We start from the raw sequence: 23,260 nt of genomic DNA on the forward strand, positions 1-23,260 counted from the left end.
GTCCCCACACGAAGGTTGAATGCTTAGTTTCTTTCACATATTACCTCCTAACTAAAATTCGTATTGAAAATCGGTGGTGGATATTCACTAAGTGGAGCTCCCACCAGTACGTTCCATATAAAAAAAATAAAGAACAGAAAACCCGGCATATCTCAGTCGCAGAGGTCCCACTGCTTTGTCGATATGTACGTATGTCACTCTTGTCTGTCAGGCGTTGCTTTTCAGGGCAGTGTCGCCGCGCACGTCTTAGCCTAAAGCTCGACCACGTACTTCTTTTTTCCTTAACGGTCGCGCTTTCGATGTGTCGTGGGTACGCTGTCTCCCTACATTTCTTCCTCCTCGACGGCGTTCTTTGCTTTGGTGTGTGACACCCGACAGCGACGTCACTTTTGTAGCATTCGGGAAGATTTACAATATTCTCGCTTGATTCGTTTTGCTTTCTGCCCCGGCGTTTAGGAATTATTTCTACTTTTGTTTCGCTTTAATATACGACCATACTTTAATAAAACACAAAATGCACTGTGGACCACAGGTATCGCGGCCGCTTTCACCGCAATGATGCAAGGGGTAAAGTGTAAACTGACATTTCTCGAACTACCGATCCCTCTGGAACTTAATGAGCCGATCTGCCGCTTGACATGATACCAGGCAGTGAAAAATATTGCCTCCATACGCTTTCTGAATGGGCCTTCCGAAAACCCTGGGCCGAACACTTCTCTGTATGGTCCCACAGGCTGCCGTGCAGAAAGGAAGAACGAATTAAAAAGAAGCATAAACAAATAATAAAGTTTTCGGCTGCTTGCGCCCTTCAGTTATATTTAGCAGTCACTTCACTCGGACCTTCGCAAGAGCGACGCCAGCAGCGGTTGTGGAAAGGGTCAAGCTCATCTCTCCCGGCGTGGGCACGAAAAGTCGGAGACAAAACGAACGCTCACGCTTCATTCGGGGTACTAGCTGCGGCGCTTTTCTTGCCACTTCGCCTATTATTGCCAAATCCTCCGCGTTCAAGCACGCAGGGTGTTTCTGGGAGTAAGAGGTTCTTTCTTTCCCACCATATGCTAAACCACCGAGTCAAATAAATTTCAAAATATAGGAAACCGTCTGAGATCAGTTATTGATGTTTTTGACAATGGTGAGCTGCCACCTACAGAGCGAATTTCATACAAAAACCGTGATATGTAGAAGTTTCCGTTTACGCATAAATATTATAACGCCTACTGCGAGAAAAAAGCATATCCGTCACTAATGTGCTAACAATGGTTCATTTTGTTGCGCTCATTTCTACGACAAACGGTTGCGCTGAGAAAAGTGCCATACATACAACACCCATGCAAGAAATTCAAACATGCCACACAACGAAGTCTCACAAGGACAGGACTCGCATATCGGAAGCGAGGTGTATCAGCACGACAGGAGCCGCGTGCGGCGTAGGGGGCCCAAAGCAGCGCGTTTCCTTTAGGGGGCGTCATCTGCAGCTGTTTATGCGTATGTCTCTGGGCGACGTATGATTCCGTTGACGACGGGGATGACATTTGCTAAACGAGCTCGTGTACATGACTCATATGCAGAAAACGCGGGCTGGGCTCGAAGTGCAGTCTAAAGAGAAGATAAAGACTGAAATGTGATTTTGTCGTTCAGATTTAGTCACCGCCCCTCAAGGCCTTGCTTTTCTCAGGAGGTCTAGACTAGGGTTTCATGCCAAATGAAGTTGTCCTTTGTGTGTGTCTCTCTCTCTCTCTCTCTCTACCGCCCTTCTATGCTTGGCAAAACACTAGGCCATGGCATTGACACCATATTCCACTGCAAATGGTGAGTCTTTGTACGTCTTACGCCGCAGATTTACAGCGGTGCCACATGCGTTCTAATAAACTTATGCTCATGTAATTCCTAATGCGCTTGAGAATATGCACGCAGGAAGAAGGGAGAGAAATAAAAATGAGGAAGGGGAGGAGCCGGTTATATGTTTATGAATAAGACAGGATGTCAGCTTATAATTTGATAACAAGAAAAATAAGAGAAACAACCCTAAAATTGCCTTAGACCTACTGTATGCACAAAACAAAATCTCGAATCAAAAAAGTTGTAATCCTTGACAGTCTGTAATTTCGCGAGTTCCGCGAGGCTCACTATTGGCGGGTCCGCTACTCTTCCTAGTTTATATTAACAATATTGATCTTGGCATGCGTCAAACATTCGGATTTACGCGGAAGAATGCATATCGTAGTTAGAAATTAAATATGTATATGACCAAGTATTCTTGCAAAACAACCGCGATAAAATTTCTAATTGACATTACGAATGGCTTATCTCCCTTAATGTGTCCAAATACAAGCATCCAGAGAGTGAAGAGACGAAGTGTGGGCGAACAAGGGAAGCCTCAGTCTGAAGCCAATGTTTCTGCAAGGGGACTTGTTGCCCTGACGAAGCTAACTTCTGGGGTGTTTTACGTGTCAAATGAAGATGTGATTATGAGGTACGCCTTAGTAGGGGACTCCGGATTAAGTTTCATGGGCGGGGGATCTTTAGCGTGCACTTAAATCTAAGCACAAGAGAGTTTTTGCCCTTTATCCCCATCTGAGAAGTGGAGCTCACGAAGAGCTAACATACTAAAGCGCCAAACTTCATCCCGACGTCAGATAGAAAGGCCACGAAATTATTTTCCAGTGGCTACCTGGCCATTGGGGGATCAGTGGAAATGACTAAAGGGACAAAGCTGCCCGAGAGTAACATCAAGAACAACGCAGCGTCCCCATTCCTGTTTACAGAACAGACGCTGCAAGGCAACTTCATCACCTGGCACGAAAGCTCTCTTTAACAGAGTGGAACACCCCAAATATAAGCCGCACCAGGTTGTACGAACTGAACACTTCGCTCCAACTCCAACCTCCACCCGCACTTCACCGACGTGAGGCATCACTTCTTTTAGTCCCGAGAACGAACTACAGGGGCGCTGCGAGCGCCGCTCGCGTGACGTCAGGGCAGGGATTCGCGCCTGTCGTCTGCTGCACTTTGGGCGGTGTCCGGGCGGCTTTGCAGTGTTGTCGTTTGTTCGCCCTCGTTCTCTTTGCTTTGCTTGTATACTTATGGCAGTCGTCTCAAATATATTTTTGCAACGTCTTCGTTCGCGAAAATTTATTCAGAGAGCTTACTTCTTGGACGACAATACAGTTCTCAAAGGCAACGCTACAGTGCCAGCCGAAGGAGCGCAGACCAGCCCATTGGGGTTTTTGCGTACCTTCTGCGGTGCAGCAAGTATGTCACAAACGCTGGCTATATATGACTTCTGCAACAGTTATCTTGATTTTAATCCGCTGAAACAAGTTTGCTCACGACGAGTAGTTCATGGTATAATATCTAATTTTTGCATTTCTTCACAGAAATGCTCGGCAGTAACACGAGGACTTAACTAACACTGCAGTTTTGTTTCTACTAGCGCCACTTGCTTCTTTAACTGCTTCTCAAAATTAGGCGCATCTTCACCTGTTTAAGTGGCAGTAATTTGAAGTAAAGCTAATTGAGGCTTAGAGCTCTTTGCAGAATACGAAAAGGAATGTACCAATATATGTTCCTTTTTCCGTACTACACGTTTACTCGCTTGAGTAATTTACTGATGTTTGTTGCTTGAGGAATATACATGACGAATCTGTTTTACGAGCTAACACAGCCTGCTCGGCCCATATCTTTTAGTGAAGTATGCCTTTTGGACCGTATGGGTGCAACCAGAAAGAAGCCGAAGCGTCATTCATTAGTAGTATGGGATATATTGAAGATATAATTCCGCGGTGGAGGGTCAAAATCAAGTGAAATATGCAAGGCTTGTGGTGTCTTCCTCATGAAGGTTTGCGAGGTTCTCTTTTATGCAATGACGAAGCGAATAGTTCTCCGTTTGTATAATTAAACAACGCTGGATCGAGACATGGTGAGGCAGAAAGTGCTTGATTTTTCCTTTTCTAGGCACCCTAACCTGCGCTGTAGTACCTCGAGTATACTTTAGGCATTGCAATTGACCCTGTAAAAAACTGATTCATGGTGTCAATTCAAAGTTCTAGTGAACTGATGGGTTTCGCGAACAATGCGTGCCTCGCCATAACGATAGTCGGTTGCTACCATTGCGTTGGGCGTGCCATATTGTCGACAAAAGCTACTTAGGGCTACCATGAAACATTTCATCGCTTGCAATTGATTGGCTATCGATTATAACCACGGAACGTTTCTTTCAGGTGATTGCTACTATAGTACTTGTGAATTAACTATGCAAATACTCTACATATGAGGCACCGTCGTGTTAGCAGCCATGAGCAAGTCGTTTTATGGGGGCCTGTTTCAGAGAGCAGTGAATGTAGCTACAAACTTTTTCATACGAAATGCACCCCTACCTCTTTCTTCTACGCATTAATAAAGTGACCATATTTGACTAGAACAACTCACCAGAGTAATAAGAATCATGATGTTAGCTTCGCTGGGCAATATCTTTCTAACACGGATAACATGTTGACACAAATTGCCAAGATTTTACTTCCATGTAAAATGCAACGTCTCTCATGGCTAAGTACTAAGGAAATGTTAAGTGTTTAGTGAAGTATCATACACAACTTCGCGTGTTGAACTTGCAGACATTCTTTTTTACGCAAAATTTCTGGACAGACACGGCGCGTACATGCATTGCAAAACCAGCAGACCCCTTCAACGCTACATAGCTTGCGATTCCAAGCCGCAAATTTTCTCAACTCACGCGCTTTTGAAGAAGGAACTGTTGTTCAGGTATGGCAGGAGAAAGAAGCCGACATATCCTTCAATAAGTACGGCTAGAGCCGCCAATACCCCAAGCATACACGAAGGGAACGAGCGCACGTGGCAACCGAGCTGGCCGGAGCGAGCGGAGTCCTGGCCGTGACGTCACTCGCGAGGGTGCGCCACCCTAAGTTTCGCCGCTAATACCGGCTGTGGTTGGGAGTGGCTTTCACGAAGGCGTACAGTACTTTGATTGGAACGACCGACAGTGCTGCGTGCGACTTCTGCGGCGTGGAAGAGAACATCGAACATTTATTATGCCATTGTCATCGATTTCAGTGGGAAAGACAAACATTATATATCGCATTATGACGACTGGATGATCCGCCGTTGTCCGTGCAGGCGCTATTTGAAGACCGTCCCCATCGCTCGTCGGCCCACAAAACTGTGAAGGCACTTTTGTCTTTCTTGAGGGCGGCTGGCCTGCGTGAACGCCTTTGACTTGGTGAGGCCCTCCGCGCGCGAGCGCGAACTCACCGCGCCTTTCCTCCCCCTCCCTCTCTCTATCTCATCTTTCTATCCCTCTTTCCCGTCCCCCAGAGTAGGGTAATCAACCAGGCGCATTTCTGGTTAACATCCTCGCCTGCTCTCTTTATTTCCTCCTCCTCCTACCCCCATCGAAATTCGGCTGCTGCAGCCCGAACTCGTGACCTCCAACTCAGCAGTGCAACACCTTAAACACCGAGATAGGATGGTGGGCGTCCTGACGAACACACGTCTCCTTTGGAAACGTTGGTTTCAGCCTACGGCTTTGCTTCTTCGCCAATTATTGATCAAGTACAATAATGTTCCTTCCACGCGCAAGCGTAAGCTTTTTCATGCGCAGTGTCACGTCGAGGATCCACGTATGTCACAGGCTGAATATACGCTAGTTATGCGCAACGTTTTCGCATGATCTGTGTTGGAACTTATAGGTAAATCTGTGGCTGTGTTAAATTTCATGAGGCGAAATTTCAAAGGTGCACCTAGAAATATAAAGGTTGTATTGTATTTCAGTAATGTGGCCACCCGTTGTCGAATATGCCAATGATGTGAGGGGTTCAAATTCCCTAGTTTTATTCGACAGCTTAGAAGCAACAGAAAAGCGAGTGGGTCATCTTGGCGCACGTAATTATATATTTTTCTTCTTCTTTTTCCTTTTTTTTTCTTTTTCAAACAGCCCTACCAAGCTCAAAACGCAATCTCGAATGGCCGATCCTCTCGTCCCGCCGCTGGTATCCTCGCATGACGTTACTGAGAGATTTTTCCGGGTGCGATTGCGCGACACACACAACAAAAAAGTTAGTCTGTACTCACCGACATACAGGATATTCTTTTCTTTTTTTTGCATCACATTTTTCAAACATTGCGTATGGCAATAGCACAATTATAACCTTTGATCTAAATTACTCGATGAGGCGGCCATTACTTCCACGAGAAATCAAGATGTTCAATTGAATAATAAACGCAATTACGCTAATTAACTTTCTAAATTAATTACTGTATGACACATATTTAAATCTACGAATTATAGCAGGTGATTTCACACGGTGCATCCACTCGGAACGGAACGGTAGTGGCTGGGCCCGAGGTTGGATGCGTCGGTCGCTGCGTGCCCAGGCACCTCTTATCTCGAGCCCAGCAGCTACCGTTAGATGTCGCTGGCTGCCTGCGGAGCGCCCCGGCGGACGCCGTCCCCGTGCTCCACACAAGGGTGATGCGCAGTGTACATTTCCGCCTACAATTATGGCTCTAGCTGCTCTTCGCCGCATACGTACAGCTTTGCCAGTGTGGTGAAATGTAGGATTCTCTCTATCACTATCTGTGCCCCCTCCCTTCAATCTATTGATAAATACAAATGATCACTAGCACACAAGATTGAGTAAAAGGAGGGAACTAGCTAGGCTGAATGCCATCGCATCAGGTGACTTCGCGGTGCCGAGAAACCGCACAAATTGTTATCGTCGTCTTATATTTCACAAGGAAGCCAGCCAATGGTTGCACGAATGATGAGCGTCACGACGGGATGCGTAAGTCTCGCCCACGCCTCGGCCCAACTGAATCAACCAAACGTTGTGAAAAAAAGGAAGAATCAAGAAAAAGTGAACCACTGGCATTTCTACCCGAAAACGCGTTAATACACGACCGCTGGCAGCCATCAGCGGTGCTTTAGCGGACCGATCACCGCGTGGACCTTGAACCATACCCAACCGCGTGCCGTGAATCCGCTCTCCGCGCGCTCACCTGACGAAGGGGTCGCAGCAGTTGACCGATCCGCAGACGCGCGAGGGCAGGTTGCGTCCCTTGATCACGCGCAGCTCGAGGCTCTCGCGGGGGTCCTCGTACTGCAGCGAAAACCAGATGCGGCCACGGTGGCTCTCCGGGAAACTGCGCTCTTCGCCATCATCGGCGCCATCGTCCGCAGTCACCCGGTACAGCTCGGGGTTCAGGCCACCCAGGAGCGAGGTGGCTGCGCCACGCGAAGGGAGAGAAAGCCGAACAACCATGTCAACGCGAAGGGCTCTTTTCATCTACAGGGCGTTGGATTCAAAGCACTTCCCACTGCCCAACTCGCGTTTTTTACGAGTGCAAAGTGAATATTTTAGCAGCACAATATTCGCACGTGGAATAAGTACGCGGATGTGCCCATGTATTGATAGTTCGGTGAACGCCGAAAAAAAAAATGCAGGTGAACGAGGTTGATCACACACTGCCCTCTACGGCATCCCTCACACCTAAGGCGCAGCTCTCGACGCTGATTTCCACGTCGGCGATGTCCACAGTGGACTATCTCTTAGTATTTCCCTCCCCTTTTCCCTTTTCCCAGCGTAGCGGGTACCCAACCGGGCTCAGATATATATATATATATATATATATATATATATAATGAGTCTGTAGGTCCTCCTTTCAAATTTTTCTGAGGCACCTTATCCCTGTTTATAACCTTTATACCATATTGGAAGCGATAAAATAAAAAAAAGAACGCTTCTATGTTTTCGGTCTGCCGGCGCTTATAATTCTGTCGGCAGAAGGAGTCACGTTAATATTAATTTGATTTCTTGTTCGTTAGCTTACTGGCTAATGTATGTTGAATTCTTCAAATGAACATGATCAGTCCCTTGCGATATGAAGATGGTACGACTCAAACGAACGTGTGAGTCCCGTTACATGCCACGTGTTTCAGCGGAGACTCTCTGATATTAAAATGTTGTATTCTAGATAAAATAATATATTAATGCTGACCAAGCCATGGCGGTCGCCAAAATTTGTACGATAGTCGTCAGTACGATTATTAATAAAAATATATAACTGCATTTGTTTTAGCATAATGAATTTATGGACCATGCAACTACAGAGTTGAGGTCATCCGGTATACTGAAGCATAACCTTTTATAGATGCTTTGTGCGTAGTACCTGTACCAGAGGGCGACGAAGGCACTGCTGCAATGTTTAAGGCCAAAGAACCTATTCTTATGAAAAGGTCAAGCTGTAGTACCGGCTGACTTCAATTCTGCAATTACAACATGCCCCTAAGGTCATCAACCAAAAAGTAAACTAGTGATATTTTCCTACTCAAACTACGGCAGCCGCAACCCTAGTTGAGCGCGAGGTGATGCGAAGCATTGTTGTTTGCCCAGACGGAGGGAGGGTTCTTACGAATCCTGTTAATTTTCTGGAGCGAAAGGGCGCCGCAGTTGTAACGTGTGTGCCAACTGGTGGTATGTGCAGTGGGATTCACACAGTCGCTGTTGAAGGTGAAATGTTTTATTACAAGGAAGTGTTGGAGATGATTATGTACAATAAATTACATTATGGTACAAATGTACATTAATTTGACATTAAATTATGCAATGTCCATTGGTCCACTGGTTTCATTGATTTCATTGGTTTGTAGCGTTCCCGCTCGTCGATTCGTTTTCGTTCCAGAAGGGCAGCGCGGGGCTCATGCGTCTGAACCGCATAACGACGAATAACGGCCTCGGCACGCTTACGCTTACGTTCCTCAAGCTAAGCTGGGATGAGACGCTTCCTCGGGCGAAGCATTTTGGCGGGAAAGGATCCTGTAGAGACGATGTGGAGACTCAATGCAGCTCCCAGAGCGCACTGAAGCGGGAAGGAGCGAGCCTCTTCTTTATACAGAGTTCTGGCGTCTCTTACACGCACCTAGGACGTCCAACGTCAATAGTTACTTAAAGTGTTAGCCTGCTGTATAGGGCTAACGTCACCGTCAACAATCACCACCTATATAATAACCCCGGCGCGCTTTTCCAGGAAGCCAAGAGCGGACGTGTGAAGGGATGAGTGATTTCACACTGTTTCACTGGCCCTTCAGGTATTATCAAGGTGTTTTATATCTCTACGTGCTTCGTGAAAATGATCAGACTGTTGGCAGAAAAAACTAGGCTCCGCTCGAAACGAATGCCTCGCAATAATAATTATATCAGCAATTATTGTGGGAGTTCTGATGTCTATACCATTGTTACGAAGTTACGACAACGAAGTGTCTCTGGCCGGAGTGTTGTTTTTCTACCTCTGGCCATTTCTGTGAAATCTCTCGTGTATTTAAAATTCGGCGCACTTAGTTCGGTGGCGATGGACGTGGACTGTCCAGGGCGTCTGCCGGATCCGGTGGCGTCAGCGACGGCCGCCTCCAGGAAACGAATCGGGCTACAGACTGACAGCGACAGCGAGGGCACCCACGTCTACTCGCTCAGCAGCGAGGACCCTTCTGATGACGACGACTTCGAACTGGTGCGAAGCTGCAAGGCGAAGAGAAGGAACACCAGGACCTCTTCATCCTTCAGTACGCAAACTGTTGGGCCCACGTGGAGCCCCGACACCAACACCATCCTGTTTATGCCTGTGATACCCAACGGTAACATGAAGCGACTTAATAGGCAATCTGTCTCGATTCACCTGGAGACCGTGGTGCCCAACGAAATCACGGCCATTAGAGTGAACATCCGCAAAAATGTACTGGCGGTTGGTGTTCTGCATGCGGGTGCTCTTAGCGCTCTACGCAAGGTAAAAGATCTTGATGGCATGCAGGTGCGCTATCACATCCCGCTGAGCTCTGATGTCATCATCGGTGTCGTATACGACGTAGACTTGGCCATCCTCAACAATGACTGGCCGATTCTGGTTAAAGCAACGAGTGATCGTGACGTTATTGTTGTCTTACGCCTGGGTAACTCACGTTACGTGAAGATTGTGTTCAAGGGAAACTGCCTGCCGTCAAACGTTAAGGTAGGCCACTTTCGTCATCCTGTCCGGCCTTTCATTCCGAAGCCTCTGCAGTGCCACAACTGCATGAAATCAGGACACGTGAGCAGCGTCTGTGGGAACAAAGCAGTGTGTCCCTGCTGCGTTGAGCCACACGCCGCGGATAAATGTGCAGCTACTGTCATGAAATGTCTAAACTGCCACGGATCTCATGAGGCTTCATCATAGGACTGCCCAAACATTAAGAAAGAAATTGCTATCTTAAACGAAATGACAAGAGCTCATTCCTCTCATCGAGAAGCCGCCGCTAAAATCAGGAAGCGAAGCTCCCGTCGCCGACGTTCTTCAAAAAAAGCTGCGTCGGTGACGCGTGTGCCACGTCCACTGTAACCGCCTCCACTGCCACCCAGGCCACGCAAATCAGAAAGGCCTACAAAAAACAAGGGCACTAAGAAGAATATGGACACCGAAGCCTGGCCTGCGTTGCCCAAACGGCAACCAACTGCAGATTCACTGCACGCCGACGGAAGTAATCTACCCCGAGCATCTTCTGCCGGTGAATTGACTGAACAGGATCGGCAAGTAGTTGCGTTGGTGCGATCACTAATGAATACGATTCGCATGCAACTGAACAAGCTGCAGACACCGACAGCTCAAAGCGCATTGCAAACACTGGACTCACTGAATCCAGTATTTGCAAGCCTAATATAAGCACCATGGCTCACCCATGGTGCTTATATGGAGATTCCTGGAGATTCCATGGAGATTCCTGTGCGGGAAAACGTGGGGCACATCTGTCCGCTCCATGCTTCAGTTGTACAGAGCTCTTTTCCTAGGCTATTTACACTACAGCCTTCCAGTGTTGTCCAGTACGTGCAAGTCAAATATTCGCTCATTCGAGAGCTTACAGGGCCAAGCATTGCGCACGTGTTTAGGACTTCCTCGCTGTGCATCGACCGCTGCAACAATCGTCCTCGCCAAAGATCATTCCATCCAAACATACCTTGCTGTGGATAGTCTCAGGACGCATATCCGTGATCTTTCCCACGACCATGATCATCACTTGGCGTTCTTGTCATGGCAGAGACCGCGTGCAACGTGTTCTGAAGTTTTAATCACCCATTCAGATTGTCTTCCATTAGGATACATACTAGCAGCAATGCCTTCATTACCCTTGTGGTGTCTCCAACAGCCTCAGATGCGCCTAAGTATTCCGGCTGTAAAGAAGAAGGCCAATCACCCAACAATAGCTCTGAAACAGATGACGCTGCTATTAATCAATGAGACATACGGGGACCGAATACACATCTATACTGATGCTTCGGTCCCACCTACCAGCTCTTCAGGTGCCGTTGTCATTCCGGCTACGAAAGCCACAATCAAATTCAAACTGTCCCACATGACATCAACAGCGACAGAGCTTGCTGCCCTACATGCTGCTGTCAAATATCTCCTGCAAGAGACACCTCAGAAATGGGTCATTTTTTGCGACTCAAAGGCAGCACTTCAGAGTCTGCATTTTGCCCTATATCATATGACTCATGAGCCGCTGACATATGAAATAAGAGAAGCTTATCATCAAGCTATCGCTAAAGGGCATGAAATTATATTCCAGTGGCTAGCTGGACATACCGGCATTGCTGGTAATGACCTCGCCGACGAAGCCGCCCAGTCTGCCCATCTGGATGCCCGACCAGTTCCAATCAATCCCTTTAACAAGCATCAAGCACCGACGCTGCAACAAAGCTTCATATTGTGGGGCTAAAGCTATGACACACAAATACTGGTTATCTCCCAACTTTCCGAAGTCTCATCTTCATAGACTGGATCCATCCTTAAAGCTACAAGTGCCATAAAACAATTTCCCGCTCTGAGGCGACAGTATTGTGCCGCCTCGGGCTCGGGGTGGCATTTAAAAAGGCCTACTCGTTCCGCATTGTAATGGGAGATAATCCCATGTGCGACTCTTGCGGAACCACAGAAACGATTGAACATATCCTATGTATCTGTCCCCAATATGACGTCGAGCGCGAAGTTCTCAGGACAGCACTGAACCAGCTGGACTCTAGACCATTTTCCGTAATGAAGGTCCTTGTACCCTGGCCGTACGCCTCGATGGCACAGAAAGCCACGAAAGCGCTCTTGAAGTACCTCAAGTCGATAGGTCTTGGGAACCGTGTGTAGACTTGGTGCGAACCTTCAACTGTGCGCGAAACTGTGCTCTTTCTATCTCTTCTCTCTGTCTTCATCCCCATACCCCCTTCCCCCAGTGCAGGATAGCAAACCAGACGCGCGTATGGATAACCTTCCTGCCTTTCCTATCTTCTATTTCTCTCTCTCTCTTGGCCGATAAAGGTGATGTTGGTTCGAATAACCTATGTATATCAAATAATATGAGGCAGTAGTCGGGAGCAAATGTGAAGTGAAAATCAAGCACTCGCGAAGTAACGGAGCCTCAGTGGTTTAGTTCATTCTGACTAATGCTCCTGCTGCCGCAGAAATTAAATTTTGCATTTGATGCAGTGGCTACGAGGAGAAAGGCATGTTGGAGCAGGTGTCACGTACAACGAGTACAGTCGGCATCGCTGCAGTGACTTTGATTTATGTTGCTTAATAGAACCTTAGTGCGCTTCTTCGCCGTGACTCCAACCAGCACGTGTGCATACGAAATGCGCGCAGACTCGGTCAACAGTAATGATATCAGAAGAAGCAAGCGCTCTTTGGTTTTTTTTATTTTGTGGCTAAGAGTGAAAAGGACAGAGCCTGATAAGTAATTATGTCGAGTTTACCCCTTGTCGGCTGCGACAGGTTCGTATTAGTTATTCTGGACATAGAAACAGCAAAGAGTCCTATTGCAGGTATTTTTGCCCTGTACGGCATAATGCTGCAAGCTCGGTGACTATAATGAAATACAACCATGATATTTTACACGGTAATAGATTGCGCACAGCGATACTACCAAATTTGTGGCTGCAATTGCGCAGACAGCTGCTGTGCTCAGCTTTGACAGCACTTCTGCCGCGGTCTTGCATGTTGTCTACCTCTCTGTGGGCGCAATAGTTGCAATCCATTTTCATTTACGAAATTAACATATTTGGGATGCTACTGCCTCACGTAGCAACGGTCGCTTCTCGTCCCACAGGGGCGGTTCCATAAAACGCCACAGACGTTCAGCAACAACGCTGTGCTACATAATATTACTAGAAATTATGGGGACGCAGTCGAACAAGAAATGTCGTGTCGGGTTAAAAGCGACATTCCTTGTTCGACTACTCCCCATAATTTCAAGTTTCCATCTTCCTGTGATCTTCTGTCTTTTTTGGAGCAACGTAGTAAGATCACACCGGAGATAGTCCACATAGTCCACGGTGGTTCCTGCACACAGAATGTGCAGGAACCACCGATGACAATTGCGAATGTAAGCGAATAGTCGAACGCTTCTAGACAGCTACTCACTTCATTAAAAGAATCATGCCCTTGAAAGTGTATATCTGTTGTAGTGAGAATATTTAGGCCGCGTTCGTTGTTCCATTTGGTAATTCAGTCGTAATAGAGCTAGCAACCAGCACATTTGTGGCGGTAGTATAGGCAGACAGCAAGTGTGTCGCAATGAGCTTCAATAATCGGTGTTCCGTTAGATCACCCGCGCTTTGCATCGGGGCCCTCGCGGCGAAGGTGAAATTCCGACCACCATCCACCGACTAAGAAAACTGGCAAAAAAAGCGAAAGAAAGCTATTCGATTCAAATGTGCAGCTAGGCTTAGAAACACACACAAAGACACGTGGTTTGACAGACACGTAGCACAGAACTGTTCCAATCGCTCAGGCGCGTTTGATGTGATGCAGTGAGTCTCACCTGAACTATCCCGACAAAAGCATCAGTCTACAAATGTTTACATCAGTCTATATCAGTCTACAGTACCTAGGGTAAGTTGGAAGAATATCAAGATGCATGGTAATATTTTGCGTACTGCGCGATGACAATGTTAAGGAGCCATAGTGGAGCTACATCCAGCATCGACACTGTTTATTTTATAAATAAAAAGAATCACATACACCGGACAATGGAAAGGATTCTCTGTCCACAATTTCTCTTTCTTATTTTTAGTCTGTGTATAACTGTAGTGTTTGCAACGTTACAACAAAGCAGACGAAGGCCGTGCCAGGCTAACGTGAACCACCCACACCACCCACTCTGGTGGTCGTATGCACGCAAGTGTGACGACGTGAAAGCTCTTACATCGGCCAAATTATGTTTAGGCCCTTATGTATGGACTTCCGAGATTATTTTACGCATTTTTTCATCGGTTTAGAGACACAAAGTTTTCTACAAAGACGTTCGGATACATTCTTACAGCTGGCTGCAATATCCCTTCGGTACACTTATTCAAGGCGTAAGCAAATAGACAAGGCGGTGCAGTGAATAGCACTTAGTCACAGGAACTTCCTTCTCGCCACGAGGCGAAAAGTATGAAACGTGCATATGTGTATTTGTTATCCCGCTCCCCCCCTCCCCTCGCCTCTCATAGCCGATTAATAAATAAGTTTCGAAGTTTTCCATGCTTTACAAGTATTTATTGATATTTAGATGAAAGATTTTATTTATAAACGCACGTCATGATTTGTTATATGTTGCCTCGTGTTTTCTGCACGTACTTGGCGCGTAGAACCTCGCATTGAGGTTGTTACTCGCGGTAAGTGAGAGAAGCAAGCATAGGCGCGCGAAGAATTTTGCATGGGCGGTCACGCGTGCAGGGCGCGCGCACAAGCTCGGCGGTGCTTGAAAGGTGCCGCAGTCTCGAAATGCGCCTAACGTCTGCAGCAGGGAGTACACATGCTGAGAAGCGGCACATGCGAGCGCCACTGCGTTGCGTGAGCAAACCAATTTGCGGCGAGCGAACGCCGGAGTGCTTGGTCCTCTTTTGCGCGCCCTTATTTCCCTAGCGCGGCGTTATCGTCTGCACGCCGCCCGCATTGCGCACACGAGGGAACGCGTGCAGCACCGCTGAAAAACGCCGCTTTCGGTCATGCAGCAGTTACGCGCAGATTTCCGCGGCTGCATTGGCTATTGCTCCATTTTATGAAAGGGGCCACGATAACGAGGGTCCGAAGGTAAACGCGGTATACTGTGCATGGCGCAGGCGAAACTGAAATGATTAATTCTCTCGACGGTGGAATGAAACCAGGAAAATGCACCCATCCCATATTCGCGCTCTCTTTTAGAGGCATTGAACAGTTAACTATGCCTAATGCATAAAGCATTCCCTCCTGCCCCAGAAAAGGTACTACGAGAAATTTTCATTTCTCGTTTCCCATTTAGATTAGGTTGAGACTTGTAGAACATTATGGAGTCATGCTCCTTAGTTACTCTGAAGTGTATCCAAAGTACATCACAATGCCGGCGTCGGTGGCAGTTGCGAAAGTCTCTCCGCACGTGTAAACAAATTATACCGTCTTCTAAGATATTACTGGCAGCATGTAATCAGTCTTCTGTAGCCCGCCCGCTGCGAGAAGAGTCTGCCCTTTCTGCTACTTTCTCCTTCGCTTTCTTGAGCGCTTAAAGGAGCACAAAGACAAATGTGAAGCTGTATTATTACATTACTCATTCGCTACAGCAAAAGTGTCTCTCCTACCACGAAAAGAAACTTCGTAAGCCGTGCAGAGAAAACTACGGAAATAAGAGACAGGTGCCGCACCGCCTACCGGAAGTTTCTACACCGGCTTTTCGTAGCGTCATGGCATCTCACAACGCCTATTCAGGTCTATAGGTAACTAGACTAGATTGCATTCTACAAAAGAACGAAGGACTCAGCCTATAGCCACTTTAGAAAAAAATTGGAGGACACTTAAGCTTCGCCTTTAAGAGTGTAACGCGATAGCATTCAAAGATCCCTGACTGCATCTCACGCTTCCCGGCAACTGCAGCCTATGTAACCGGAACGTTTACCGGGAAACGCTGGCGGCGAACGCTATGCACGAAGGCGAGCTTTCTGGTAGAAACGCGGCCTCTCGCATGGATCTCGGAGGTGTGCACAGATGCGCCAAAAGAAATTACATCATTTTCAGGTTTGTGTTATTGTTTCCCACTTTTAATATTTATGTCTGACAAGATTCGACATAAAAGCCATGCGGCGTCGGTGTTTTGTTTCATGACATTTGTGTGTGGGCTGTCATTCTCAAAGTTCTAAGGAATACCTGTGTCAAGAATGTAACACAATGTACGAGAAACCTTAGTGACAGAATGCTGTGGCAATATAACCCGTATATATCGCATGTCATATAGCAAGGCGTGGCATATACATATGCCTAAGCATGCACGGAAATTTTCGCTCAAGCGTAACTCCGCCGACGCCGGCGCCGACACTGGATTTTCTGCGACACGGGGCCCTTAACAATATCGCGTTAAAAACTTGCTGTGCCAAAATGGCCCGAATGCGAGAAAACTGCCTTCGGTAAAAAAAAACGCAATTTTACTCTTTATATTTTATATCAATGAACTTGATCCTGCAATACGAACGGAAAGAGAGATTGAAAGAATACTTTACCAGTCTAAATTAGCTTAGTGGTGCTATTCGCCGCTGCTTCCACGATATATATATATATATATATATATATATATATATATATATACCAGAAAAAAAGCAGTTCTGGGTCCGGGTAAATATTCGCAGTGAAGCAAACGCGCGTATGAAGCGGTTTATTGACGTTTCGGCCGGGGACCGGCCGAAACGTCAATAAACGGCTTTATACGCGCGTCTGCTTCACTGTATATATATATATATATATATATATATATATATATATATATATATATATATATATATATATATATATATATATATAGATTGAAGCTCATGCGAGAAATGTCCCCCTCCCCGTTTTCCGTTTCTTTTTTTGTATTTTACAAAATAGTGCACTTCCTGCGACCTATAAAAAATACTTATGGTTACCACAAAACAAAATGCGGAAAGTATACAAAAAAGAACGAACGAACGCTTATGTCCAAGCGATCCCTTGTGGCATGTGCGAGCGTTAGCCAGCATGTTCTAAAGATAATCTGTGCTTCGATCGGCTGGCTGCACGTGCGGGGTGCTTGCAGGATATCTAGCAGTGCTGAAAACGCTATGGAGTGGTCAATTCACTTCCGCGGGCGCAGACTGCGCCATAATCACTGCACCCATTGCCGCTCCTTTGAAACACAGAGAAAATCCTTCGACACAGGCGGAATCCCGAATGCTTCCTTATTGAGTCGGATAATGTGGAGCAACTAGCCGCGCGCGTTAGCACCGTAGCCATTGCCCAAGTCCGGATAGTGCTGCTTTGTGAACTGAGTGTAGCTTGCGCAATGACGCCTGAAAATTTATAAGCCTGGGGCGCTGTTTTCCGTATTATGTGATAATGGGCCCATACTCATTGAATAGGCATATGTACACAGTTGGAGGCTGTCGATTGCCTTAAGGGCGCTGATGTCTTGAGAGCAGCGATAGCATTGCCAGAACCTAATGATATTTTGGTCAATCATGAAGGTGAAGAGTGCGCATTGCAAAAGGCTTGCAAACAAGGCGAGTTCTAAGGTGTTAATGTCGGTAAGCGCGCACGAAAATGGCTACAAGATGAGGAAAAGAGGGGATATTTGTATTTAATAGCTTTAAAAAGTGCGACACAAGACAGACCGAAAGAACCACAGGACAATGTGTACTTTGCCAAGTATAACAACTACGAGGACAACGATCAGGCACTGCACCTCATGGTTCAGAAAAAACACCCAATGCCGAGTGGACTGAGTTGACCAAGCGGAAAAAAAAAAACTGCAAAATATTGCACTGCCGACCTCTTCCAACTTTTTGCTATACAGACGGCAGATATGATTGGACAGAAAGTGGTCCACGTATGCTGACGATGTAAAACTCACAATTTAACTCTCGCATGTATATACTTTCGTGGTGCTGGATAGCCAGCATTCTTTAAAAATTAGTTGTCTTACGTGTATTGGACACTGAGGCTGAATGCGTGGCCCCAGGATACGCAATGTATTAATGGAAGACTTCTCAAACAGCATGTACGCGTCACGGAGTTCCATAAAAGATGTACTAACATAGGATAACTATCTCGCTATGTCAACAATATCTGGATAAAACTTTCGTGACAGTACAAAAGCAATGTTACTCGCTCAAATCGTAGGTGCAGTAGACAGACTCATGTTAAAAGGGAATGCGTTAACGAGCTGCCCGTGCTGCACCTGGTGGCATGCTCAGTGCATTCCGAAAAATGTATTACTGGGATAGTTGATGGAACATTGATAAAGGGACATTAAGCGAGACACACGCGCAGACAGAAGCACAGTAAACACCAAGAAGGTGACAAGACGCAGCGTTATAGCCCCAAAATCATAAATACAGAAAGTAGGACAAGCAAGACGAAACACCAGTCTTGTCTGTCCTTCTTTCTGTATGTGTGTGCGCGCCTAACATCCATTTAGTGGCGTTCCTTCCACAGCTTTCAGTACATGCAATTTTTATGTGAACACAGTCGCTCCCGCTTTGAACTGCCGCGACGGAAGGCAAGGTTTAAGTAATAGGTGAGCGATTCAGTGAATACGTCAAGGCGTCATGGTGTCGCTTTAATATTTTAATTAATGCAACTTGCTTTAGCGCTTTACATAGTATCTCAAAGCGGGACAGCACTATGTGACAATATTAATTGAAGAGAGGCACAGATGGGAAGCGCACTCGCACGAGAGATGTTTTATTGCATAAATTCAGACACTATGTATAATAAACATGGTTGATATTTAATGAGTTGTGTTTCAAGAGTCCACACAAAGAAAATGTGCAGTTTCAATCACTGGAGAGGTCTCACTGCGAATTTACTGTTCTCTGATTACTTTCTCGGTGATGTAACATTGCAAGGTAAAAGACTTCGGATTCGAGCCTCTTTGCTCATATTTTGTCTATTGCCTACAATATAAAATTAAATTGTTGTATGAGAGAAAAACGTGCCCAGTTCCAATAATGCTAGCGAGAAAGACGAAACATTATTCGTATAATTGTGAGGAAGAAGTCCGTTATGTTCGGCGGCATATTAATTATCTTAGTGTACGTTTGTACCTTTGTGCGCGTGTCTTCTGATTTCGAGTTTTGCATTTCAGAACCAATCAGCACCTCGTCCACACCTTACATTTGTCTTCATGTTTGGCTTCACCAATGTCTGGCGTCCATTTTTGTAGTTTTGAATTATTAATCTTCTTTCTCATTGTTGAGTAACAAAGAAAAAGAGAGAGAAAAAATGAAGAAAAGGGAGCCTGTAGTACTCTAAACCGATATCGTCTATTTACTTTGTATTCATTTCTGTAAAGAACTTAAAAATTAACAATAAGGTCACAATGAAAAATACACTTACGCAGTAATATTATAACACAGGTGGACGCTGCAGCGTAAATGAAAAAGAAAAGAAGTCCCAGGAGTAATTTAAATTATGCCAGGCCCTCCAACGAGGATGACATCAGTGCATTTTGACTTCCTAAACAATGTCTCCGCCGAAACGCTGTCGGTTCACACCCGCTACCGCATGACTGTTGGCCAAGTGAGCACTTAATGCTTAAACCACTCCGCTACCACTGCCGTTTATACGAAAAAAAAAAAAAACACATAACCAGTAGACAGGAAAGGAATGGACAGCGTAGGACGCAGTTCCTATACAATGTCCGCCTTTTTCGGTACGGACTTCTTTCCTTCCCCCAGTATAGGGTGATCAATCAGACACTTTTCTGGCTAACATTCCTGCCAATCTCCCTTTATTTCCTCCCCGACCTCCTCTATACGGTCATCTGGCTACGTCCGAATAACACAGACGGGTGACCCAGGCGCATAATTGGACTCTCCTCGCCCCGCATTCAGTTTGCTTTCGATAAGAGTTCTCATGTGCGGGCGTCTTCCCTATAAAGGACCAGTACTCCCGAGCATGCAGGGTTCCTCCCCTATCGCGCATGTCGAAAGCGGCTCATCGCCTAGGTTCCTTACAGACAGGCAGCAGAGAAACGGGTCCAGGGTCGCCGGGGGACGAGCAGGGTGGCCCAGCGGGTTCAGCGACACTCGAGCTGGCGTCCGACACGAGGCTGGCAGCGGAGCCACACAGGGACGATGCGGCCAACGTGGGCACGACGAAGTCAATCGGACGCTCCTGCCTGCGAGGTCCAGAGATCGCCCTGCAGCGGCTCTGCTCAAGAACGACCGTCATCCGGCGCATCATGGAGAACAAAAGGCACCTCGCGAATACTGGACGGGCCCTGAGCTTCGAGTGACCCCGGTATTAACAGCAATAAATGCGACTCCGGCCGTTTACTAATAAGCACACTACACAAGCAGTCTTGCCTGTACGCGCATCGTGTTCAAACTGTCGAGGTCGCTAATCCGTAGATACACTAGCGCTGTGGACAGTCCGAAATCGGTTCTTTTGTGCATCACAGAAATTAATGGGCTGTGAAGAACCTGGAGGCTATCTGTCACACTTCTCACTTACCTGCATAATAAAGCAGACCAATACGAAAGTGACACCACTTCTGTCTCTACCTTCTCGAACGTGAGAATTAATGCTTCGATGACAGCTCAGTTGCGCAGTCTCTGATCTGTAAGCAGCATTCATTGTGTATGTATGTAAAAAGCTATCAATAATTAAAAAGGGTTTTACGTCTCCTCCCTCACGCTTCTGTTATATTGTTTTCATCTGCAGCGAATATTAGCTTAGCTCTTCGGCAGCAGCGAAAGCGAGGAGTGCGTGCGTGCGCTGAGCTCTTAGCAAGTGCACTGTCAGACATTGAATGCCAGCCGAGTAAGTATTATCAACGTGAAAATGGGAAGGCGCCGGTGCTCCGAGCTTTGGCTGCCATAAAGAGAAACAAAAACGAAGTGCAATGAAAGGCTCATCTTACATCAAACGGGCAACGCTTTTGTAGTTAATTAATGCTTCTCTCGGAGGAATAGGCGTTGACAGAGAGCTGAAGCATCTTTCACACTCCATCGGTTAGACAAAAATGTGCAGGAGTTCTACTGGCATTACGCGGCTGCGAAGTTTTGTGCTCTATTTTTATTATGGAACTGACACCCACACCATTTATTCATTATTGACGGGCATGTGTACAACAAAGAGGCGGGTCGGCAGAAGGTACCTTATGATCATGGCGCGCTTCCGTGGGCAGATGAGTCTTGTTGCAAAATATGCACAAACTACTAGTATGAAGTTTCAATGTACCGCTTGCGTAAAGCACGATACTGGCCATAAACAACATTGCGGCTTTAATGTCGCTGCAAATTTGAGTCAAACCCCCTTTCTTCTTCATGAAACATAGCACTGCGTATAAAGGTGCTTTGGGGAGCATGTGAAAAGTTTTCATGCAGTCTTTTGACCCTCACTGTCACGATTTTACGTACCAACGCGCCATTGTATACACACTCGCTGATCCACCAAACCAAAACACCCACGCCAGACTGGATTTACAACCACCCGAGCCATTCCATGCGATATGGGGTGTCCAAACTAATGTTAGCCGAGCTGTTGAACGAAAAAAAAAGGTACAGATACAGATACACGGTGCAAGATACAGTTTTATGACATGCCGTTTTCGGTTGTCATACCTCTGACGGCCGAACGTCATGGGTCTTATAGTTGTATCTTGCATCGTGTTTTTAAATACTTCTTTTTTTTTTTCGTTGAACAGCTTTGTGACATTAGCTTGGACAACGGTATATGTCGCTCAAGAATCTGAGATGTTTCTTTTTAAAACTGTGCCCCTTTAATGGATCGCGCAGTGTCTTTTATCAAATTACTCATGGCAAAAAGCGTTGTCATGCGAAGAACTCTTTAAGTTCGCAAGGTACTAGCGTGGACAAATGAAACGAAAACAGGAAGTTATGAAGTAGAACACATCTTATTAATAATGACACGAGAGCACCGTTTTTGTACCGCTACTATCTTGTCGCCAATGATGGCGGAAGTCTCAAAGCTTGCTAGCCGAACTCATGCCGACATCGCGCGATGTGTTGAAAGCGGAAACGAAGTGATGAATTGTAGTTAGGCCTAAGTTGTTCGCGTTTCATGTCTCCACGATATGCATTAAAACAAGGTTTCATAAAAGAATTCACAATTAATTTTTCTTGTTCAGTGATGCAGAAATTTGTCTGAGGGGTCTACTCAGGCCCTGTGTCGGTCTACTTCCCCAGGTTTACAATATTTATGATAAACTTTTTTCTGTTATTTCTATAGCTACACATGATTGCCCATGAAGGAAATTTCTTAGTGAAAGCGCTTTCAGGTCTACCCAAACTGCGTCTTATATGCTAAAATATACATAAGAATATTTACTTTAAGCGCTTTCGACCATGATTTGACCATTGAGAGGAACCAAATGAAAATGCCGCACACAACATATATGGCAGAACACATGATTAGTATTACACTGGTTAAATTCTTTCATTTTAATTTTTGCTCTAATCCAGATAATTCTGGAAGTCGCTTTCCGTATTGTACCGTCCCGTACCTTCGACGCACAACACATCGGCAATCATGTTGCACATTTCACAGCACACAGCGTTCAGCTGCAACGAGAAATTCTGCAGCAAATGTGAGCTCAAATGTTCATTCCTGCCGAAAGAGTTGTTAGGAAAACTGCCGGCTTTATCCTGCGGTGACACCTTGTCGAGCCAGTGACAAGCAGCGAGGTGGACCGAGAGTTTTCTAGTGACATAGTTTTCACGTCCTCATATCTTGAGACCAGAGGTACTACATGTGTGGTGCGCAGGGGTTGCCAGCCAAACCATTAGACCCACTCATAAGCACGCGCACCCAAGCCCGAAGGCGTATGTGTTGTGCGGCAAAGTGAGTACGAAACAACGCCGAGCATTGGCGCAGGGCCCAAATTCAAAACTGAATAGCTCGCTTAGACGAAAAATATCATTATAATCCGACCACCCAGCCAACTGCGCAAAAACGAAGTCATCCATAAATGTACTCTGCCAGATTTCAATTTAGACGATTGTAATGCGAATGAACTAGATGAGCATTGCGTCAAGCCCAGCAGAAGATGTCATTCAGGTCCTTTGGTTGTTCTTTCTTGCACCTTTCTATATATATATATACACATGTGTGTGCGTGCGTGCGTGCGTGTGTGTGCGTGTGCGTGTGCGTGTGCGTGTGTGTGTGTGTGTGTGTGTGTGTGTGTGTGTGTGTGTGTGTGTGTGTGTGTGTGTGTGGTTTTTCTTAGCCACCTGTCATT

The 23,260-nt window shown here is 46.1% G+C and overlaps 1 protein-coding gene across 1 annotated transcript in view; it reads right to left on the reverse strand.

Moving 5' to 3' along the window:
• The window catches only part of LOC126548218 (synaptotagmin-15-like), a 419,497-nt gene that overhangs the window by 133,046 nt on the left and 263,191 nt on the right, over nucleotides 1-23,260 (reverse strand). The window contains exons 3-4 of the mRNA XM_050196361.3: nucleotides 20,013-20,176; nucleotides 7,015-7,240 (exon numbers count right to left, since the gene is read on the reverse strand). Of these exons, the coding sequence (XP_050052318.2) occupies nucleotides 7,015-7,240; nucleotides 20,013-20,176 (390 nt within the window). The remainder of the gene's footprint in view (nucleotides 1-7,014; nucleotides 7,241-20,012; nucleotides 20,177-23,260) is intronic.

Source organism: Dermacentor andersoni, chromosome 1, assembly GCF_023375885.2.
Source record: "Dermacentor andersoni chromosome 1, qqDerAnde1_hic_scaffold, whole genome shotgun sequence".
NCBI classification, from domain to species: Eukaryota; Metazoa; Arthropoda; class Arachnida; order Ixodida; family Ixodidae; genus Dermacentor; species Dermacentor andersoni.